The 18,562-nt window shown below is 36.8% G+C and overlaps 1 protein-coding gene across 2 annotated transcripts in view; it reads left to right on the plus strand.

Moving 5' to 3' along the window:
• SLC25A13 (solute carrier family 25 member 13) overlaps nucleotides 1-18,562 on the plus strand; it is a 139,153-nt gene that overhangs the window by 34,739 nt on the left and 85,852 nt on the right. For both annotated transcript variants that reach the window (XM_060782218.2, XM_060782220.2), the window contains 2 exons: nucleotides 2,011-2,064; nucleotides 10,217-10,359. In XM_060782218.2, coding sequence (XP_060638201.2) covers nucleotides 2,011-2,064; nucleotides 10,217-10,359 — 197 coding nt within the window. The remainder of the gene's footprint in view (nucleotides 1-2,010; nucleotides 2,065-10,216; nucleotides 10,360-18,562) is intronic.

Genomic DNA, 18,562 nt, shown 5'->3' on the forward strand with positions numbered 1-18,562 from the left:
CACAAATGTTCACATATTTTCATTCATTACCAGGTCTGAAGAGGCCAGGTTTTGAAAAGGCTACCCTTGATGAACCAATTTTTAAATAATCCTTTGTGTAAAAGTTGTTTTTATGTTCCTCTCCTGAAGTTGGCATGTAGTTTTTCTATTTATCTCATTTAACTTCCAACCTTAGTATCAAGATAAAGACTTTAATAGCTAGAAACTTCATTTCCTCCTTGGTTGGGGGGAATCAAGGTAAGAAACGATACTTGTGGATTTCTCTCCTGGATATGCACCCAGGCTTTTTGTGTTGGCTGGGGAGTTCTGGGAGTTGTAATTCAAAAAACCAGTGCACCTACAACAGTGGTTCTCAACCTGTGGTTCCCCAGATGCTTTGGCCTTCAACTCCCAGAAATCCTAACAGCTGGTAAAATGGCTGGGATTTCTGGTAGTTGTAGGCCAAAACACTTGGGGATCCATGGGTTGAGAACCACTGATCTACAGTGTTGGATGCATTCATAGGTCTTTTATCCCCAAAGAATTATGGGACAGAAAATGAAGAGAGCTATTATGAATTGCATCTTTGCTTTTCAGCTTGGTAGCTTTGAACTAGAAAAAGAAATCAGGTGATACTGAAGATGTATGTGCTACAGATATAATTGATATTATACCCAGCAGGACAGAAATAATAGTTGATAAGTTGATAAGAGTCCAGTGGGAATAAGATACACCCCCATTGCCACAGGTGTAGAAAATATCTTCTTTTACTTTCTACCATGAAAATTCCATTTACAAATATTCTCATCAGTGCTATTATCATTTCTTTCCCATCCTCACAAACGTGACTGGTGGAGACGAGAGACAGGGCCCTCTCAGTGGTGGCCCTGCGTCTGTGGAACTCCCCATGACATCAAGTCATCCCCTTCCCTCCTGTCCTTTAGGAAAAAAACCCCCTTAAAACTTGGTTGTGGGACCAAGCATTTGAGCAGTGGATTCAGGAACAAGAATAAGAGTGATTTTATATGACTGACAACGGATTGACGTTGGATTATGATTTTGAATTTGTATATTTTAAGTGGATGTTTTAATAATTTATGTTTTAACTATTTGCTGTTAACTGTAATTGTTTTATAATGTACCTGTTAGCATCTAATGGTTGCCTGTTGCAAAGCCACCCTGAGTTCTCCTATGGGGGCGAGAAGGACGGGATACAAATGCATGAAATAATAAAAAATAATAAATAACAGCAAGGGGAAATGCAAATAATATTTTTAAATGACTATCTTTAGCCATGGTGCTTATCTTGTAGATGGTTTATTGAAACAGTAGGGTTTTCCAGGTGTAAATTAAGACTTCCTGTAACCAGTTTTAATTGTTAGGGTGAAGCAGATAGAGTTGATCTTAAGTATTACATATTACATATTTCAGTGGTTCTGGTCTATATTGTTTTGTTGCCCTTTGCATGTCCTTGGTACCAAATGTTCAAATGGTAGAAATGTTATGCTTCAGATTCCAAAATAGTCTACACAGGTGACAGGACCGTTGTTTTCTGATGGTTCCATGCACACAAACTTTGGTTCATGTACAAAATGATTTAAAATATTACATATGTGTATAAAATGTATGTGAAACATAAATGCATGCCATTATGTATCTGGAAATATTAAAAAAATAAAAATTCTAAACACTACTGAACTCAAGCATTTTGGATAAGGTATACGGAGCTTATATTGTGGTTGGTAGTACCATGAGAACCAAACCTTTCTTCCCATTAGTGTGTACAGTACTTTGTAAAGATTTGCCATCTTATTCATGGGAACAGTTCCAGAAAAACATTGAATAATTGAATGTAACTATTAGGCAAGCATTTATTTCTCACATTAACCACTACCCAATTTACTTGAGGGGAACATTTTATTTTTTATTGCTCATTCCTTTGTTTGAATTACTCTCACTCTCTCTCTTTAATGACATTTTGACATCTTTTGTATAGACTATGCATATTAATATAATTGTATTTACTTGTAGGTGGCTCTAACCAAGAGAGCTGATCCGACTGAGTTGAAAACAATATTTTTGAAGGTATGTTAAAAGTAAATATTTTATCTTTTAAAGCCTGAATTTTTCAATTCTTTAGTTCTTATTGCATTATTCATCTCTTGATAGTCTTCTAACCATTAATCATTCACTGTATTATTACCATGTTAGATTTAAATACCACTATCAGGAATTGAACAATGCTCTCCAAGAAGTCAAATACATTCTTGAATGATTATTGTATAGAATCAGGGAAATACAGCTATCTTGAAATTAAAATGTATTGCCTCCCCAAAAATAGAACAGAAGTTTCAGCATTTCCTACACAAAAGAGAAAGAAATAACTCCTCTTTAAACGATCTAGCGATTAAAACTACAATCTGTAACTGAGATTTTTCCTCATTAGAGATTCCCCACCTCTCTTACATTTTTGGACTATTTGCGACTAATAATTAGACTGTTTTTTCAAGCCAATAATGGGGAACAGAATCATAATTCAGTTCTGCAAACAATATACAGTACTGATCACAGTTGATCAAGAGCATGTTACATTTTCTATGCTTGCCCTGAGTTATGCTCTGATTTGCACCGAAGCAGTGATTGGCATTGAATTTTGCAGGTGTTAACCATTGGTGAGGATAATTTTAAACAATGGGACAAAAAGCTCAAATTTGAATTTACAAGAACTTTTAGACATGGTTTGCTTACTACGTGAGCTGGGTGAACCCACAGATCTGATTGGACAGCATCATTCATCAACCCTTTCCAGACTAGGCAATAGTGGGGAGGTTGTGGGAGCTGTAGTCTTATAAACAGCTGGAGGGCCACATTTTTCCTGTACCTCAAGTAAGCTATTTGCTTTTATCTACTGTGACATTAGATAAATATTCATATCAGGTTGATGATAAGAACATATTATGTTTATGTTGCTTATGCTGCCAGTTCCTCAGAAGAATTGAGTATAATAAAAAGCAAAGGTGCAGAGATGGGAAGAATTTAGTACCCTCTTTCAATCAGCTAATCATTTGGAACGATATTACTAGGTTTAATTGAAAGCTGTACACTGCCATATAAAATCCTGCTTTGAACTGGATTACGTGGCAGTGCAGACTCATATAATCCAGTTCAAAGCGGATAATGTGAATTATCTGCCTTGAAAATCTGTGTAGGTCCAGTGTAGGTCCAGCCAGAGTGTCTTGTTCTGCTTGCTCTTGAGAGAGCAACCCGTTGGTAAGGTCCAAATATATACTACTTGGAACAGTATAGGATCTCAATCTCTGAAAATGCAGCTGTCATATTGTATAAAGAAATAACATTTCCAATACTTCTGTTGAAGTCCAGAATCGTGTCTAGATGCACTGAGGTAGTAGATGTTGGAACTTACAATAGAAAATGGAGCTTGTACTGATTAGTAACAGGCCAACCCCAAATTGGGAAAACAACAAATACTGGGTGAGATTGAGGTCTCAATGAAGTGTCAAGTACACATTTTGATCACTTTTGGTAGTGATGTACAAGATTGCTTTTGTCCCACTTCCTAGACAAAGTTGATTTGGTCAAGGTAGTCTATGCTTTACTTTTTATTATCTAGATTAATGTAACATTTTATGGACCTGTTCCTAAAAAGTACCATATATTTGAATTCCAGTTGATGAAAAACATGGTAGCCATATTTCTGTCTGGTTAATGTCTAACAGATATTGTAGCACTTGTCTTTAATCACGTTCACTGCCTAGTTGTTTTTTCCAGCACCAATTCATGAAGCCCGTTCTTCCTTATGCAAGGCTAAATGGATTGGGAACAAATAATTTGAAAGGTGCATTTTTCCATATGGACCTACATGGAGCCAGGATTCACATTGTCAGGCTTTATTTCATCTCCCACCTAGAGGATAGATTTGTTGGGACCATGTACATGAGTCAAGATGTACATGGGAAGGCAGAACATAAAGTTCTTCTCAAGAACCCCATTCTGTAGAACTCATCTGTGGAGATCCCTCAACATAGCCATTTAGCAGCAAGTGGAGAGCAAGGGTTATAGATGGTTACAACCTTATAGATGTACTTGTAATGACAAAGGTTACCTCGGAGTCATCCCAGGGTCCTGGAGGATGATCTCATTGTATGCGCAGCCTTCAAGGAATAGCTGAATGCTAGTAGAAGTGTTCTTGCAGCAGGCTGCTTAGAACATGAATCGGCTTGGAAATAATGCCATGTTTCCCAGAGAACTGGATTGGTTTCTGTAGGGGCAGAAATAACAGTGGCAGTACCATATCTGCTGATAATATTGGGAGAGTCCAGTCCATCACTCTTAAACAATCCTGTTATTAATAAGCTAAGAACAAACATGGTTTTACAAACAAAAACAGAATTAGTCCTGTCATTTTATATGAGCTGTTACTGGTTTGCTTTGCTAGTCATACAGGTATGAGGTATTCTTCAAAATCTTGACTCATTGCTTGTGTGAACTAGGTCTCTATGTAGACATAAATAACAATAGCCTTGGTTTTAGAAAATCCTCCTCTTCCCCAGTTTATTTGAGACTTCTCAGAATGGCAATGCAGTTTAGATAAAATTGGAAATTAATGATGATTATGATAAGCTTTATACTCTGCCACCATCTCCCATAGGGACCAATAGCACACAATGGTGCCATACCACTTGTAAAATACAATTTACCAACCTTAAAACCAATAACACATTTTAAACCAGACATATAAATTAACAAGAGCAATAGAATCAATAAAACATGGCAGTGGCCGTTGATCAAAGGTCCATATAATCAATTTAGCCTTCCCTAGATTAGTAGAATTACCAACAGAATTCTACTGTCACTCCAATCTCTTAAAAGGTACAGCTTTAGATACATGGCCAACAAAGTAACCAGACCTTTCTTGCTCTCAGATAGAAAACTTTATTTTGAAAAACTAAATCGAGTTAGAAAAATGCAGAGAACTGGATCTCCCATTGGTGCCTCCAAAGTGTAGGAACCTGAAGTAGTGGCAATACATTTGCTTTTAAAGTTTCACAGGGCTGCGCCACCCTTTTGGGGTGTTACTCAGTTACTGTGAGGCTCAATTGGTTAAAGACAATCATGCAATTTCACATTGTGGTCCATATCCCTGGCCCTGTAGCCTCTATTTGTCTAGTTCTTATTAGTAGGAACTCTTCATCCCAAACCCACCGTGTACAAGGCTAGTGCAGATGCCAGTGGAGCAGGAGAGGATCCAGCAAGCCTCCGACTTATCAAGGCCATCAGTATCTAGCAGGGCAGGTTATGGGGTGCTCACACTACATATATATGTCTATTGAGAAGTAGGCCCCTTGGCGTTTATTATATCTTATCTCAAGGTAAGTGGAATTTGATTGTAGTCCACAACAAGGAATGCCAAAATATAAAAAAAACCATAATAGCATTTTATTGCATCATTTTCTGTTTAGCTTAAACACATAGCCATCAAGTTGATAGACTAGGCTATATATTATATGCTTTTTCAGTACCTTACGCAAGACCTTTTAAACATATGTATGTATGTTCTGCTAATGTATTTGCCAAGGCTGGAATGGGTTTCAACTAGTTAATACTTGAGTATTTAAAATATATGATTATCCAGTGTGAATTTTGAAGGAACTTCCCAAAAAGCCATTAGGCATTATTGTGTAATATCAAATTCTCTGTGGGTATAATTACCAAAGTGGGGAAAAATACATGACTGCCTAGAATCACCTTTTAGAAAGTCTTTATTCCCAAACTAACAGAATTGATTTCCCCCCCTTTTGTCATGATAATTTCCTAGAGTAACTCTACTTCTTACGACTCTCCTACCATAACCTAAGAGATTAGACTTACAGTCAAAATGAGCAGGCTGACATTTTCAAGGTCATTTTCTATATGTAGTGTGGGGGGTACGTGATTGGATTTCAAATACACAAGAATAAATCACAGTAGGGAGAAACAGAGGGACACCGAAACCTTATGCTGCTTTCTGTTATTGAATGTCTTAGCAGGGGGGCTAGGCTAGAGGGAAAAAATGTAATGTAGAAGCAGCAGAATGGCTGACTTATTTGATTTGTTTCTCAATAACTGTTGTGTTAAAAAAAGTTTTCAAGCATAATACTTAGAAAGATTCTCCCGCAAATTATGACAATGCATTGGATTGATCTATGAGATGGTGATAGAAGCATACAGATGAAATGTTCTTTCATTCTATATCATCTGCTAATCAGGCTGGTGATTTATATGCCGCTACCATGTTTTCAATTGGTTTTAATTTTGTTTGGGTATATATGTTGTGCTTGGTTTGTATCTGATTTTCACAAATGTGTGTTTTTTTCAGTGACTGTTAGATAGATTTAAGGCTATCAGCCCGATTGTAAAGAGAAAAAGAAATGTACTATTCTTCCTAATAAAGGTATAATACTGCAGCTAATCCGCCAGATGTGTGACTGTAAGTGATATGAATATCCTGTATTTCTTCAATTCTAAGACGAGCTTTCCCCCTGATATAAACAATTGCAAAAATGAGGTGTGTCTTACAGTCAATGGCATCTTAGAATCAAAGAAATAAGATAATATTAATGTTTGGACTTTGAATTTCTGACTTTTTACTCTGATAAAATATACATCTTAAAATAAATTACTTATATATGTTTTAAAGCGAACTAGTGAAAAAAATCCATGAATATGTTTAACTGTACATAACTATGGCTTTATGAATTGGGGATTGACAATTGTGTTTTACATTCTGAGAGTTACTACAAGCTAAAACAAAACTGGAAGTTGGTTGCAAAATTGTACTCGATACCTAACTTATTTTGTACCTGGTCTGGATAAAATTCTGTGAAGAATCATAGTAAATACTTATCACGGCATCAGAAAAAAAAGAAACAAGCCACCATAATCATTAAATTACCTTTTCTTTTGAGAACACGCTGCTTGCTCTGATACAGTACTTTTTTCTTGACGCATAGAAATATATTTATTCCTACTGTTTATATACAACTGCAAACTTATGTCTCCTCTAATACCACCCAAGACAGCCATACTGTTTCCATGCATTTTCAAAGTATTTCATCTTTTAACAACTTCTTACTTAGTGTATGTAGTTTTGTGGCTTTGAAAATAATTGTGGTGATAAGGAGCGGGAAGTCTACTATAATGACACCAAATAAACAAATATAAGGCTGTGATCTAGGGAACCATCTTAAATGTGTTCAAACTTTAGCTTTAGACAGTTGTTATTTTTTTTTAAAAAACTTTTTGATTGAATATGACAACCATCTATTGAGATTCCTCTCAGTTTCAAAGAGGAATAGCCTTGTGACATGGAAGTGTTTACAGTAAAGAAAACTTCACTAGGTCCCAGCCTGTCTACTTTTACTTGGATACACTTGGGTTGGGGTGGGGTTTTTAATCAGACTTTCAAAAAATAAATAAATGATCCTGATGACAAGCAAGGTCTCAGTTCTCACTGTGCTGTCTTACTCATGCATTTGCAGAATACGGATTTATGAAATTGATATCAAGGAATTGCTGAGGTTTATGGTAAATCACTGCATTGAAAAAAATTGCAGTAAGTTTTTAGATTGAACCTTCCAGAATCCCCTAACCAAAAAGGTGACTACTTTTAAAATGTACTTGCTCTCCCCCCCCCCCCCCCCCCAATTTAAAAAATATTAAAAGGAGGCCCTTTGACCTCAACAATAACATGATGGGGAAAACGGCAAGATAAACTTTCAATAAATAAAATAGATATGCTCCATAGAGAATAGAAAATCCCAGTTATACCAGAACTTGCTGAAGAAACTGGAACAGTACGGCATAACAAAGATTGGAGACATATTGAAACTCGGTGGAACAGTAATACAATGGGAGGTGCTAAAAGATAAGTGCGGTCACGGAAATTGGCTATTATGGAGAGTGTTATCTGAGGGTTATCTGAAAGAATAAGGAAATCCCAGAAACAAGTCTTGATATAATAAAATGGAAAATAGAGAAGGAGAAAGGAATCATGGGATACATTTACAAAATAATCATGGGAAAACTACACAATATAAAAAAAATCTTGACAGATATCTGGACGGAGAGACTAAGTTGCAGTGAGAGAGAAATAGACAATTGGATAAATTCAATTAATAAAATAAAAACATTTAAAGATAAAAGAAATATAATGAAAATCCAGACAAAATTGTATAGAACTCCTGTGCAATTAGCTCATATAACCAGAACTTCCTCAAAACAATGTTGGGACAATTGCAGGAAAACCGGAACATACACCCACATGTGGTGGGATTGTGAAAAAATACAATAAAATAATTAAGACAGAAATGGAGGAATTATTAGGGTTAAAAATAAATTGGAACAAGACACCTTTTTTCCTAGAGAAAATTGAAGGTGAAGGGGCAACTAAGGAATGGGAGGGATTAATAAATTACATTTTAGATGCTTCCAGTCACTTTAGGCTGGAAGGACCAAAAGAATGGGACGTAAAAACATTGTATAAATATTTAGCGGACTACTTCCTCCAAGACTACATTAGCGAAAGGAAAAGTTACTACAGGATGGGCCAAATCAGAAAGTCATGGGAGGCAAAATGGAAAGGCTTAATTTACAGAATTAAGGGGGAAAGATAAATATAAGGAATTAAACAAGATTATCTTCAGGATAGAACAATTGTAATAAACACAGCAAAATTTGTAAACTGTTCCCAGGGAGAAAGAGGGGGAATAATGTAAACATGTGTTACCAGTGGAAAATGTTTTGAATCTTTGTATGATTTTGTGTAGCACTATTCACAATAATTTTAAATATATATATATTTTTAAATGCACTTGCCATTCAGAATAGAGGGTTCTAGAATTGTAGTCCAAAAACGGTACCTGTCCATGCCCTGGTTTCCCAACTAGCTTATCACCTAGTTTCCACAATAAAGTATAGGCTGAAATTAAACGGCTAGCACTAAATATAGTCCCATAGTATGTACATGCTAGTGCAGTGAATTTTGAGAACTCTTAATCACGGAAAGGCTTTATATCCATGAAGACCATAGTGGCGATCTGAAATCCCGGTCAGTCCCTACCTTTATCCTGAAATAATGCTGCTCATAAAAAAAGAAAACAAAACCAGAAGAGACACATGCTCTCTTTCTTCCCAGTATTTTTCGTTTTGTGTTATTACAGTCTATAGATCTAGGCAGCTGCTCAGGGGAAAAAATTGAAATGCCAAATGTATTGTGTGATTCCCTATCCCCACCCCCCTCTTCTGTAATACTATATGATTTTTTGGGTTTAGGCCAGTGTAGCATATTGAGGGCATTTTTATTACTGTTCTTCATATTGCTTTCTTCCCTTTCTACAGTAATTTTAGTCTTCAAATAAAATTTGTTTTACTTCTGCTTTCACTTCTGTTTCTTTTCTGTTTTTTACTCCCATGAGGTAGATATTTGGAAGTTTTAAAGAAGAGAATTTGAAAAATGCTTTCAGAGTCATGTGGCATTAATGCCTTGCATATGGCACTTTATTACAGATGCATAATAATGGACTTCCATGCATTTGTTAAGTTAATATTCGAGAAAAGCTATATTTCATATTTCACAAGATGTTTCCCAGGCATTTGCTTAAAGATGAAAGATCAGAAAAATATGAAGGTTTGGAGGTTCAGGAAGACTTGATTGACAAAGTGTACCCTTATTTCCCCTCTTCTTTTTCCTCTTTACTGTAGCAAAATATGATTAATGTATTCCTTTCAAGATATGAATATTGTAGTCTTATTGCTAGAAACTGTTTACTATATTTATTTTATTATGTTATGAACAGCTGTTGTGTCTTGCTTTGAATGCAGTAATGGCATAAAAGGTACCTGATATGATATGATTCCAATCAAAATAAGAAACTAACTTCAAACTATAATTTCTGATTCACTGCTAGATTGCACTTGGAAGCCATATATTAATACATTTGAGTGTCATGGCAGTTTATAGTTACCAGGATAAGAATAAGGAAGCTATACACAGTACTCCAAACCATTGCGTGTAGGGCAGCTTTGGGTTGGCTGTGTATAGTTTTATTTCTGGGACAGGAGCTGTATGCTTGGCCATCTGTATGAAAACATTGCTTCATAATGATCAAGTCAGTGATGTTTTCTATGCTGTATTTTAATAAAAGAACCACATTTATTTTTTCTTTGTCTTTTAAAACAGTATGCAAGCGTTGAGAAAAATGGTGAATTTTACATGTCCCCCAATGACTTTGTCACACGGTTTCTGAAGATCATAGGAGATGGCATACCCAATTCCAACACTGTCCAGTTGCTGGGAGGTGTGGTGGATCAGACTAAAGACGGGTATGTATATTGCTTAAAATATTTGTAATGGCAATAGAAGATTCACAAAATGAGTTGACTCTCACTCTTCTTACGAATTACAGTGGGAAGTCTGGATCCATGGTCTCCATATCCATAAATTCTACCAACCACAGATCATCATAGCCCTTATTCTTCAATGGTGTTGATATGAATGTGGACATCCTGAATTATGCCTGATCCTGTTGTTTTTATTTAATAATATGAGGCATGATCATTTTTGGGAGGGGGGGGTGGTGGTTGTATCCATGTCTAGTCCTGGAACCAAAGCCCATGGATGCAGAAGTCCCCCTATGAACCACCTTGTAGGTTAAGATCTTCTGGGGAGGCCCTGCTCTCAGTCCCACCTCCTTTGCAGGCAAGACTGGTGGAGACGAGAGACAGGGCCTTCTTAGTGGTGGCCCTTTGGCTGTGGAGCTCCCTCCTCAGTGACATTAGATCGCTCCCCTCCCTCCTGGCCTTCAGAAGGAAAGTGAAAACGTGCCTTTGGGATCAGAGAATAATTTGTAGTGCAATAATAGATATGGATTATGTGCAATGACTAATGGAATAGCCCCGGATTACGATTGTGGATGGTGTGGTTTTTAACAGTGAATGTAATTTTTTTAAAAAAATGTTTTAATATGCATTAATTTTAATACTAATTTAAATGTTTATTTTAATTGTATGTTGTTTTAAGGCCTATATATAAAGCCACCTTGAGTTCCCTTCAAGATTGAGAAAGGTTTGGTATAAATAGGGTAAATAAATAAATAAACAGCAGGAATTGTTTCTTTATTGTTCTGATTAATATGTATTAAATAAAATGCATTTCATTAAACAATATGCCAAATATATAAAGGATTACACTGTTTGAGTGTGCCTTGCAATGCATGTTCTCAAGTATATCTAGAAAAGGCATATCTTGTTTTAAAAAGAGTGAAATTGCCTTCTAAAAAGTCCCATCTCACTTGTATTTTACATTTCTTTGTATGTAGGAGTAATCTGTCAGATACAAGATTATATCCTATGTTAGTCCCAACTAGAGTCCCCCAGAATCCAAATATGCAGTTCAGAAGTCTTGGGGTATCTTGTTAGGTGTTTAATAGAGCTCAACATTTCTGAGACTTTTAAACAGTTTCTTCAGTTTGATCTGTTGTTCAGCTGTGCAGAGTAAAAGAAATAATATTTCTGACTGCTTTCGCGTCAGGTGGGAGCACTGTGAAGCATTACATGTAGATTTCCAGAGGGACAGGTGGGAGTTCTGAGACTTTGGGAGGGCTATTTAGGAGTGCTTTCACCCTCCCACAGATGAGCTCCAAAGATTTTTTCCCCACTTACAAATTACATTCTTAACAATCCAACTAGCATTCCGTAATAATCCATACCTCTTTTTTCTACAATTAAATCCTGTCCAATAAAATATGCAATTTCTGCCAATCATAGCTTGGATTCCAGTAAGTAACTCAAAATACTATATGGCTTTTATTTTTAGAAAGTGTAAACAATTCAAAATAATGCTTTGAAATGCCAGCTTTTCCCATTATTATTGATTTATCTCTAATCTAGCAGTTTTGAAAATAGGTTGTTTGTCTAAGATTGAAACATTAAATAATAGGCATAGCTTACCCTGTGTCCTATTATGCTGTTATGGTTAAATTGCTGATTTTAGCAAACTATTATGGCTTTTCTGTTTATTATACAATGATGAGGATAATGATTAGTATTGCTAAACATACAGAAGAATGAATAGGTGTGGGAAGGGGGGGCTACACGATTTTTCAGAGATGTATGCCTTGGGTATTTCGTTTTATATTAGAATTTAATAGAGGTTAGGTGATTAATGCAACATTCCTATACCCACTTAACTCAGTGGGACTTACTTTTGAACAAATGTGTATTGGAGGTGGGGGGGGGGATGAGGGCATGTGGCCCTCCAGGTATCGTTACACTGAAACTCCCATCATCATTCTCTTTTATTTAGGAATTTCCAACATTTAGAGCAAGGGTGGACAATATGCAAACCATGGGCTAATTTTAAAAATTGAGCTGATTTTTGAGTGGTTTTCTTTACACCCAAAATGTGTCGAAACCATACTGGTTTCCCTGCTCCCAAAAACATCAAACCTTAGAAAAAAAGAAGAAATCTAAAACAAATTGGCAGCTATAAGTGATGTTATACCATCAAAAGACATTGGTGCAGCCCATCGAACAGGTACAGAGTGTCCCCCCTGTCCCCTCCACAGTTGGCCATCCTTAATCTATTCTAGAGGATTATACAAATCTTGGTGTAAGGACTTTTATATGGTCTTGAGGTATTTGTGGACTCTCTTGCTTTTCAGGTATTCAAATTGGCCTTAAGGGATTTATACATCCACCAAACTCTGTTTTCTAAACAGGAATATCTATTCCATTTAAATCTAGTTGAAACTGAATTAACAAATATTTTTCTCTCCAAGAAACCTGGCAATCATCTTAAAGGTTGATGGAATCCTTATCTAGAATTCTAAAATCCTCTAAAACTTGAACTTGTTCAATAGAGTGGTTGAGATATTGACACTTTGGCTTTCTGGTGGTTCAATGTATTCAAATTTTGTTCCATGCAAAATTATTAAAATATTATGTATCAAAATACCTTCTGACTATGTGTTTAAGATGCATCAGAAACAGAGGATTTCATGTTTTGGCTTGGGTCCCATGTCCAACATACTTCTGGATAAGAAATAATTTATATAGTAATTACTTTATTAAACCAAACCAAAGGGAGAAAAACATCTTGTGCAAAGACTTCCAAATTAATTTCTTCAGCAGGCAAACATTTAAAGAAGGTGTAGGTTAAAGATACTCAGTGGTGGCATTAGAGTCACATGATGGTGCTGAGTAATGAAACAAAGAGTAGAAAAGTTAATGGTTATGTCTTGCCTTGCTTATAAATTGGTCAGTTCATTTGCATGCTATTTACTCAAGACAGAGAGTTCTTGTCAGGTTCTAATGCTGAGCAAAAATGTCTTAATCATATTTACAGATCCACTAGTTGTAAAGGTAAAGGTTTTCCCTTGACATTAAGTCTAGTCCAGTCTGACTCCGGGGGGTGGTGCTCATCTCAATTTCTAAGCTGAAGAGAGAGCATTTTCTGTAGACACCTCCTAGGCCATGAGGTTGGCATGATTGCATGGAGTGCCGTTACCTTCCCGCCGAATCAGTACCTATTGATCTACTCACATTTGCATGTTTTTGAACTGCTAGGTTGGTAGAAGCTGGTGCTAACAACAGAAGCTCACCCTGATCTGCAGATTCCAATTCCTGACCTTCCAGTCAGCAAATTCAGCAGCTTAGCCCACTTCATCACTGCGGCCCCTAACTGTAGTCTTGCATATATATAAAGCTATTATTGGAGAGTGTTTTGAGAAACACAGATGATCAAAGGATATATAGGAAGATGCTCTTAATAAAATTGTTTCCTGATGCGGATTGAAATAAAAATTTGATTTCTTCTTCTCCCACATTGATTTCTTTTGTTTTCCAGAAAACATTCTATAATTTTTTCTGTAGATAGCATTTAACCCCAGGTTGCATAAGATCAATTTTCCTTTATTGGATAACTATTGGAGGTGCTGTGAACATGTTGGCTTTTCAGAACCCATGTTGATTTTTTTACCTTAGAGTACTTAAGTTCTGGGTTGATATTTTATTACAGTGAATAAGCATTACACATGATGAGAGTTTAGGGAAAATTTATTTATTCTTTCTGGTTGTTATGACAGTAAAACACACTATGTAAGGATCTGAATTCTGTTACAATTGGAGATGTGAGGACAGAAATAGCAAAACTTTTGAAGTCAAATTAAGGCAGTGGTATCCAACCTTTGGTCCCCCAGGTGTTTGGGACGCCAACTCCCAGAAACTCTGATTAGCTTGTCCAATGGTCAGGAATTCTAGGAACTGAAGTCCTTCATACTTGAAGGGCCAAAGGTTGGACACCACTACCTTAAGGCCTTTCTCACACATGCTGATTGGAAAAGCTATGGTAGACTATTTTGAATGATAAACTTATATGTTGTACCCGCTTAGTCATATGTGGTAGGTGGAGGTTTCAAATGGTGCATCCAAAATGAGACATATGTATATAAGGATCCTTCTCAGCATGCTTTATTTTGCTCTTTAAAGGAAGTTCTCCAAGGTGCTGAACTTCAAAGTAGGGCCAGAATTTTTGAAAAGTATGGAATAAAAATCAAAAGTAAATTAACCACATTACTACCATGAAAATCACCAGCTGTCAGTTACCTTCTACGAGCAAATGTAGCCACACTGAATTGTTTAGAAGGGCTTTATAAGTGTTAGAAGTAGTCGGAATCTTGGATTAGAACTGGCTAGCTGTGGTGAAGAGAAAATCAAGTGTGTTTTAAGGGAACATTTGGCTAGTACATTTCTACCATGTGCATTTTTTAGTTGTTTTGTAGAGTAGCGGGTTCTAAACATTTCCAATAATGTGTCCTTTCCCCTGACTACACTTGCAGAGCCAAAAACTACAAGGAACTCATGCATTTAGCATCTGTTTATATCTCTTATCAGGAGCCCCTAGTGCCACAGTGGGTTAAACCCCTGTGCCAGCAGGACTGAATACCGACAGGTCGCAGGTTCAAATCCGGGAAGAGTTGGATGAGCTCCTTCTATCAGCTCCAGCTCCTCATGCAGGGACATGAGAGAAGCCTCCCACAAGGATGATTAAAAACATCAAATCATCTGGGCGTCCCTGTGCAACGTCCTTGCAAACGGCCAATTCTCTCACAGCAGAAGCGACTTGCAGTTTCTCAAGTCGCTCCTGACAAGATAAAAAAAATCTCTTATCTAACTTTCCTTCTCATACTAATACTATCACTGAGCAGTTTTAGTCTTTTTTGGAGGGGCATACTGAAGAGCTTAAGCTGCTCGTTGTTTGTGTGTTTCTTTACACGTGGCATTTCATAAGAATATCTCTGCATCTCCTAAGGAATCAGATGTCCTATGATAGAAACATATATTGAGAATTTCCCTGTTTTCTTCTGTGTCTTTTGATGCAGAGGAATTACACTTCAGATTAAGAAATCCCAAATCCATGAGCTTGTTTTGAGTCCTAGAAAAGATCCGAATTTATTTATTTGACCATTTGTTTATTGCCTTGTGGCCTGTTAGGGCCACTCAATCAATGTACAACACATGAAAACCTTGGGTTTAAAGAGCCAAAAGCTAACAAACTATATTTAAAAATCACACACACACACACTCCTGTTTACCCTTCCTGCACATAGCTTTGATATCTTCATTTCAGAAAGAGTCCACACAGTAGAATTAATGCAGTTTGACCCCACTTTAGATGTAAGGGTTCAGAGCTATAGAATCATAGGACTTGTGGTTTTATGAGGCCCTTTGCCTGTGCCATATAGTGCTTGTATATCACCAAACTACGACTCATGGCAGTCAGTTGGGATCAAACTGCATTGATTCTACAATGTAGATATGTTTTCAATATTCATATTTTCAATGTTATCTAACTTGTATTCAAACAAGTGTAGAAAAATCTCTTTTTTCCACATTTGAATCTTTCTACACTGCAGGTTTATTCCATCTCAAATATGAAGAAATTTTCACGTTTTATAAAATTCTTTCAGAATGATGAAAGAGAAAATTCTTTTCCAGCTGACCTAGCCAAATTCAATACATACAAACAGCTATTCCATGCACTGTATGGACCATATCATACCTGCTTGTCATAGAGGCATTAACAAGGAGCCTCTTGGAGTGCATCTGCACTGCCAAATTAATGCACTTTTGACACCCATTTGACTGCCATGGCTCAATGTAAGGAATCCTGGGGTTTGCAATTTGGTGAGGCACCAGCACTCTTTGGTAGAGAAGGCAAAGGAGCTTTAAAACTACAACTCCCATAATTTCATAGCACTGAGCCATGGCAGATAACATGGTGACAAGCTGCATTAATTCTACAGTTTTGATGTAGTCTTGGAGAGAAAGAGAGAAAAGTATCAGCTAGACGGATTCAGCCCTAATGGATTTGACTTTTCAAAACTAAGCAAACATGGTCCTTGCCATGGGTGGACAAATCTAATTCCCTCTATACAATGAATTTTAGTAAATTATAATAAAAATGAGCTGAAATGAATTATGGGGCGCATTTAAAAAGTTTTCTCTATTAATGGCAGAGGAAGAGGTCAAAGTGGTGGCATGGATAAATATGAAGAAAGTGGGTAGGGATAAGTGTTTGAACCAATCCTGAGCTGGCTGCCAAGTTTATCATAATGCCTGTCCTGCAGATATACCGAGCTGCCAAAGCAGCCAAAAATCATATTGTGGTCTCTCTTTAACATCATGTAATTTTTTGTTCTGTTCGCTTCATCTTTGTGACCTCAGTCTTGATGGTTCCTTCGTTTAAATATATCTATATATTCTATATATTCTATTCTACATGGGGTATTACTAAATGAAAAAAACCCTCTGACTTCACAAGAGATCTTTCTGTTTGGATTATAATTCATCCATCTCTTCCCCATTTTGCATCGTTAAAATGCAGGGTTATTAGGGATTTTCTCAGTCGGGCTTTTGCATTAGACGAGCCCTTGCTTATGCCGGCGAAATTATTCTTAAGTAGTATATTGAGGTTCATGTTAATATGTGCTGTTTAATGAAACCTAATGATATTCAATGAAGGGTTGTGCTAAGCCAGAAAGAAAAACCTGTTACCTTGGCAACTGCCCCCGTGCCGTATAGAGCCGAGGAACATATGGCTATGCGGCATGCATTATTTCAGCATCTTTAACCATTAGGAACCACATGTGTAATTGACTGTGAGAAATTACTGCTCAGTTACTGTATTGTGCGGTCATAATAGAAGTAAATGAGTACGTCATTGTTGTCGGAGGAGATCTGTTGGGAATCACTTGCAGGCCAGTCTATTTCAGGAGCAAAAATGCAATAAGAAGAAAATAGCTGGTTTAATTAACATGTAAAAATTGGGTTAATTTGAATTCAGCTGGCACAGCAGATATTCATGTTTCTTCTGCAGCAGCCCAATTTGAGCTGTATATTTGTGTGATTTTGGCCTTTTCTTGTAAAAGTGGCTAATTACTTAATTCATATATATATATAGAGAGAGAGAGAGAGAGAGAGAGAGAGAGATTGCGTTAATTAATTATCTGACATTTTAAAGTGGCGGTGCTGTTTGACCACGAAGTGTATATCTGCTTTAGGAAAAAGAACAGAGATATGTGGCAGCCTTTAAAGACTACACAAATTTTATTGTGACATGAGCTTTGTAAGATAAAGCCCACTTCATCAGATCGCTTCCCTAGTTTAAGAAAGCAGGCTCAAGCTCATGTCACAAATTATTCCCTTCCAGTATTCCTGTTTGAAAATCCTAACAAAAACATCATGAATGTGTATATACAAATGGCTTTCCATATCCAAGGTTCAACTACATACCCACAGCTTGAAAATATTCTTCACTCCCACCCCACAAAAATCCAGAAAGCAGACCTTAGTTAATCCATTTTTATATACAGTACAGGACACTATTTTATGATACCACTGTATATCATGGGATTTGTGCAATCATAAATTTTGGTATCTAGGGCGGGGATTGTTGCCTTGTTCTGAGTTCCCTTCGGGGTTGAGACGGGTGGGATATAAGTGTGGTAAATACATACATAAATACATTAAAAATAGTAAAATAACAAAAGGTACTGTCTATAAGCACACCAACATTGGAAAAATATTTTTTGGATTACTGTTCCCCAGCAAGCAGTGCTCCTGCCTGTGTCAGTGGGAGGTCTTGGGAGCTGAAGTCCTCTCTTCTACAATTTTCAAAGTTCTGAACTCTCCATATTCACTGAAATTTCATGAATGTAGGATCAAAGACTAAGAAACGACTGCAGTGGCCATCTAATCTGTCCCTTGGCCGTACAGGAACACACAACTAAAACATTTGTGAAAGATCGCCTGCGTATAAAGGCCTCAAAAAATAGAGGGTCCATCACTGCCTGAAATAATTTATTTTACAATCTTCTGTTAAGCAAACACTGGTATCTTGCTCTTATAATGATGTGGATTAACCTACCCGACATGAGATGGTACCCACTAAATATGTAGGGAAAGATTATCACTTGGTTTACAGATGCAACTAATGGAAAGTATCTCCAGCTGCCACAAGGAGATC

Source organism: Anolis sagrei, chromosome 6 (assembly GCF_037176765.1).
Source record: "Anolis sagrei isolate rAnoSag1 chromosome 6, rAnoSag1.mat, whole genome shotgun sequence".
NCBI classification, from domain to species: domain Eukaryota; kingdom Metazoa; phylum Chordata; class Lepidosauria; order Squamata; family Dactyloidae; genus Anolis; species Anolis sagrei.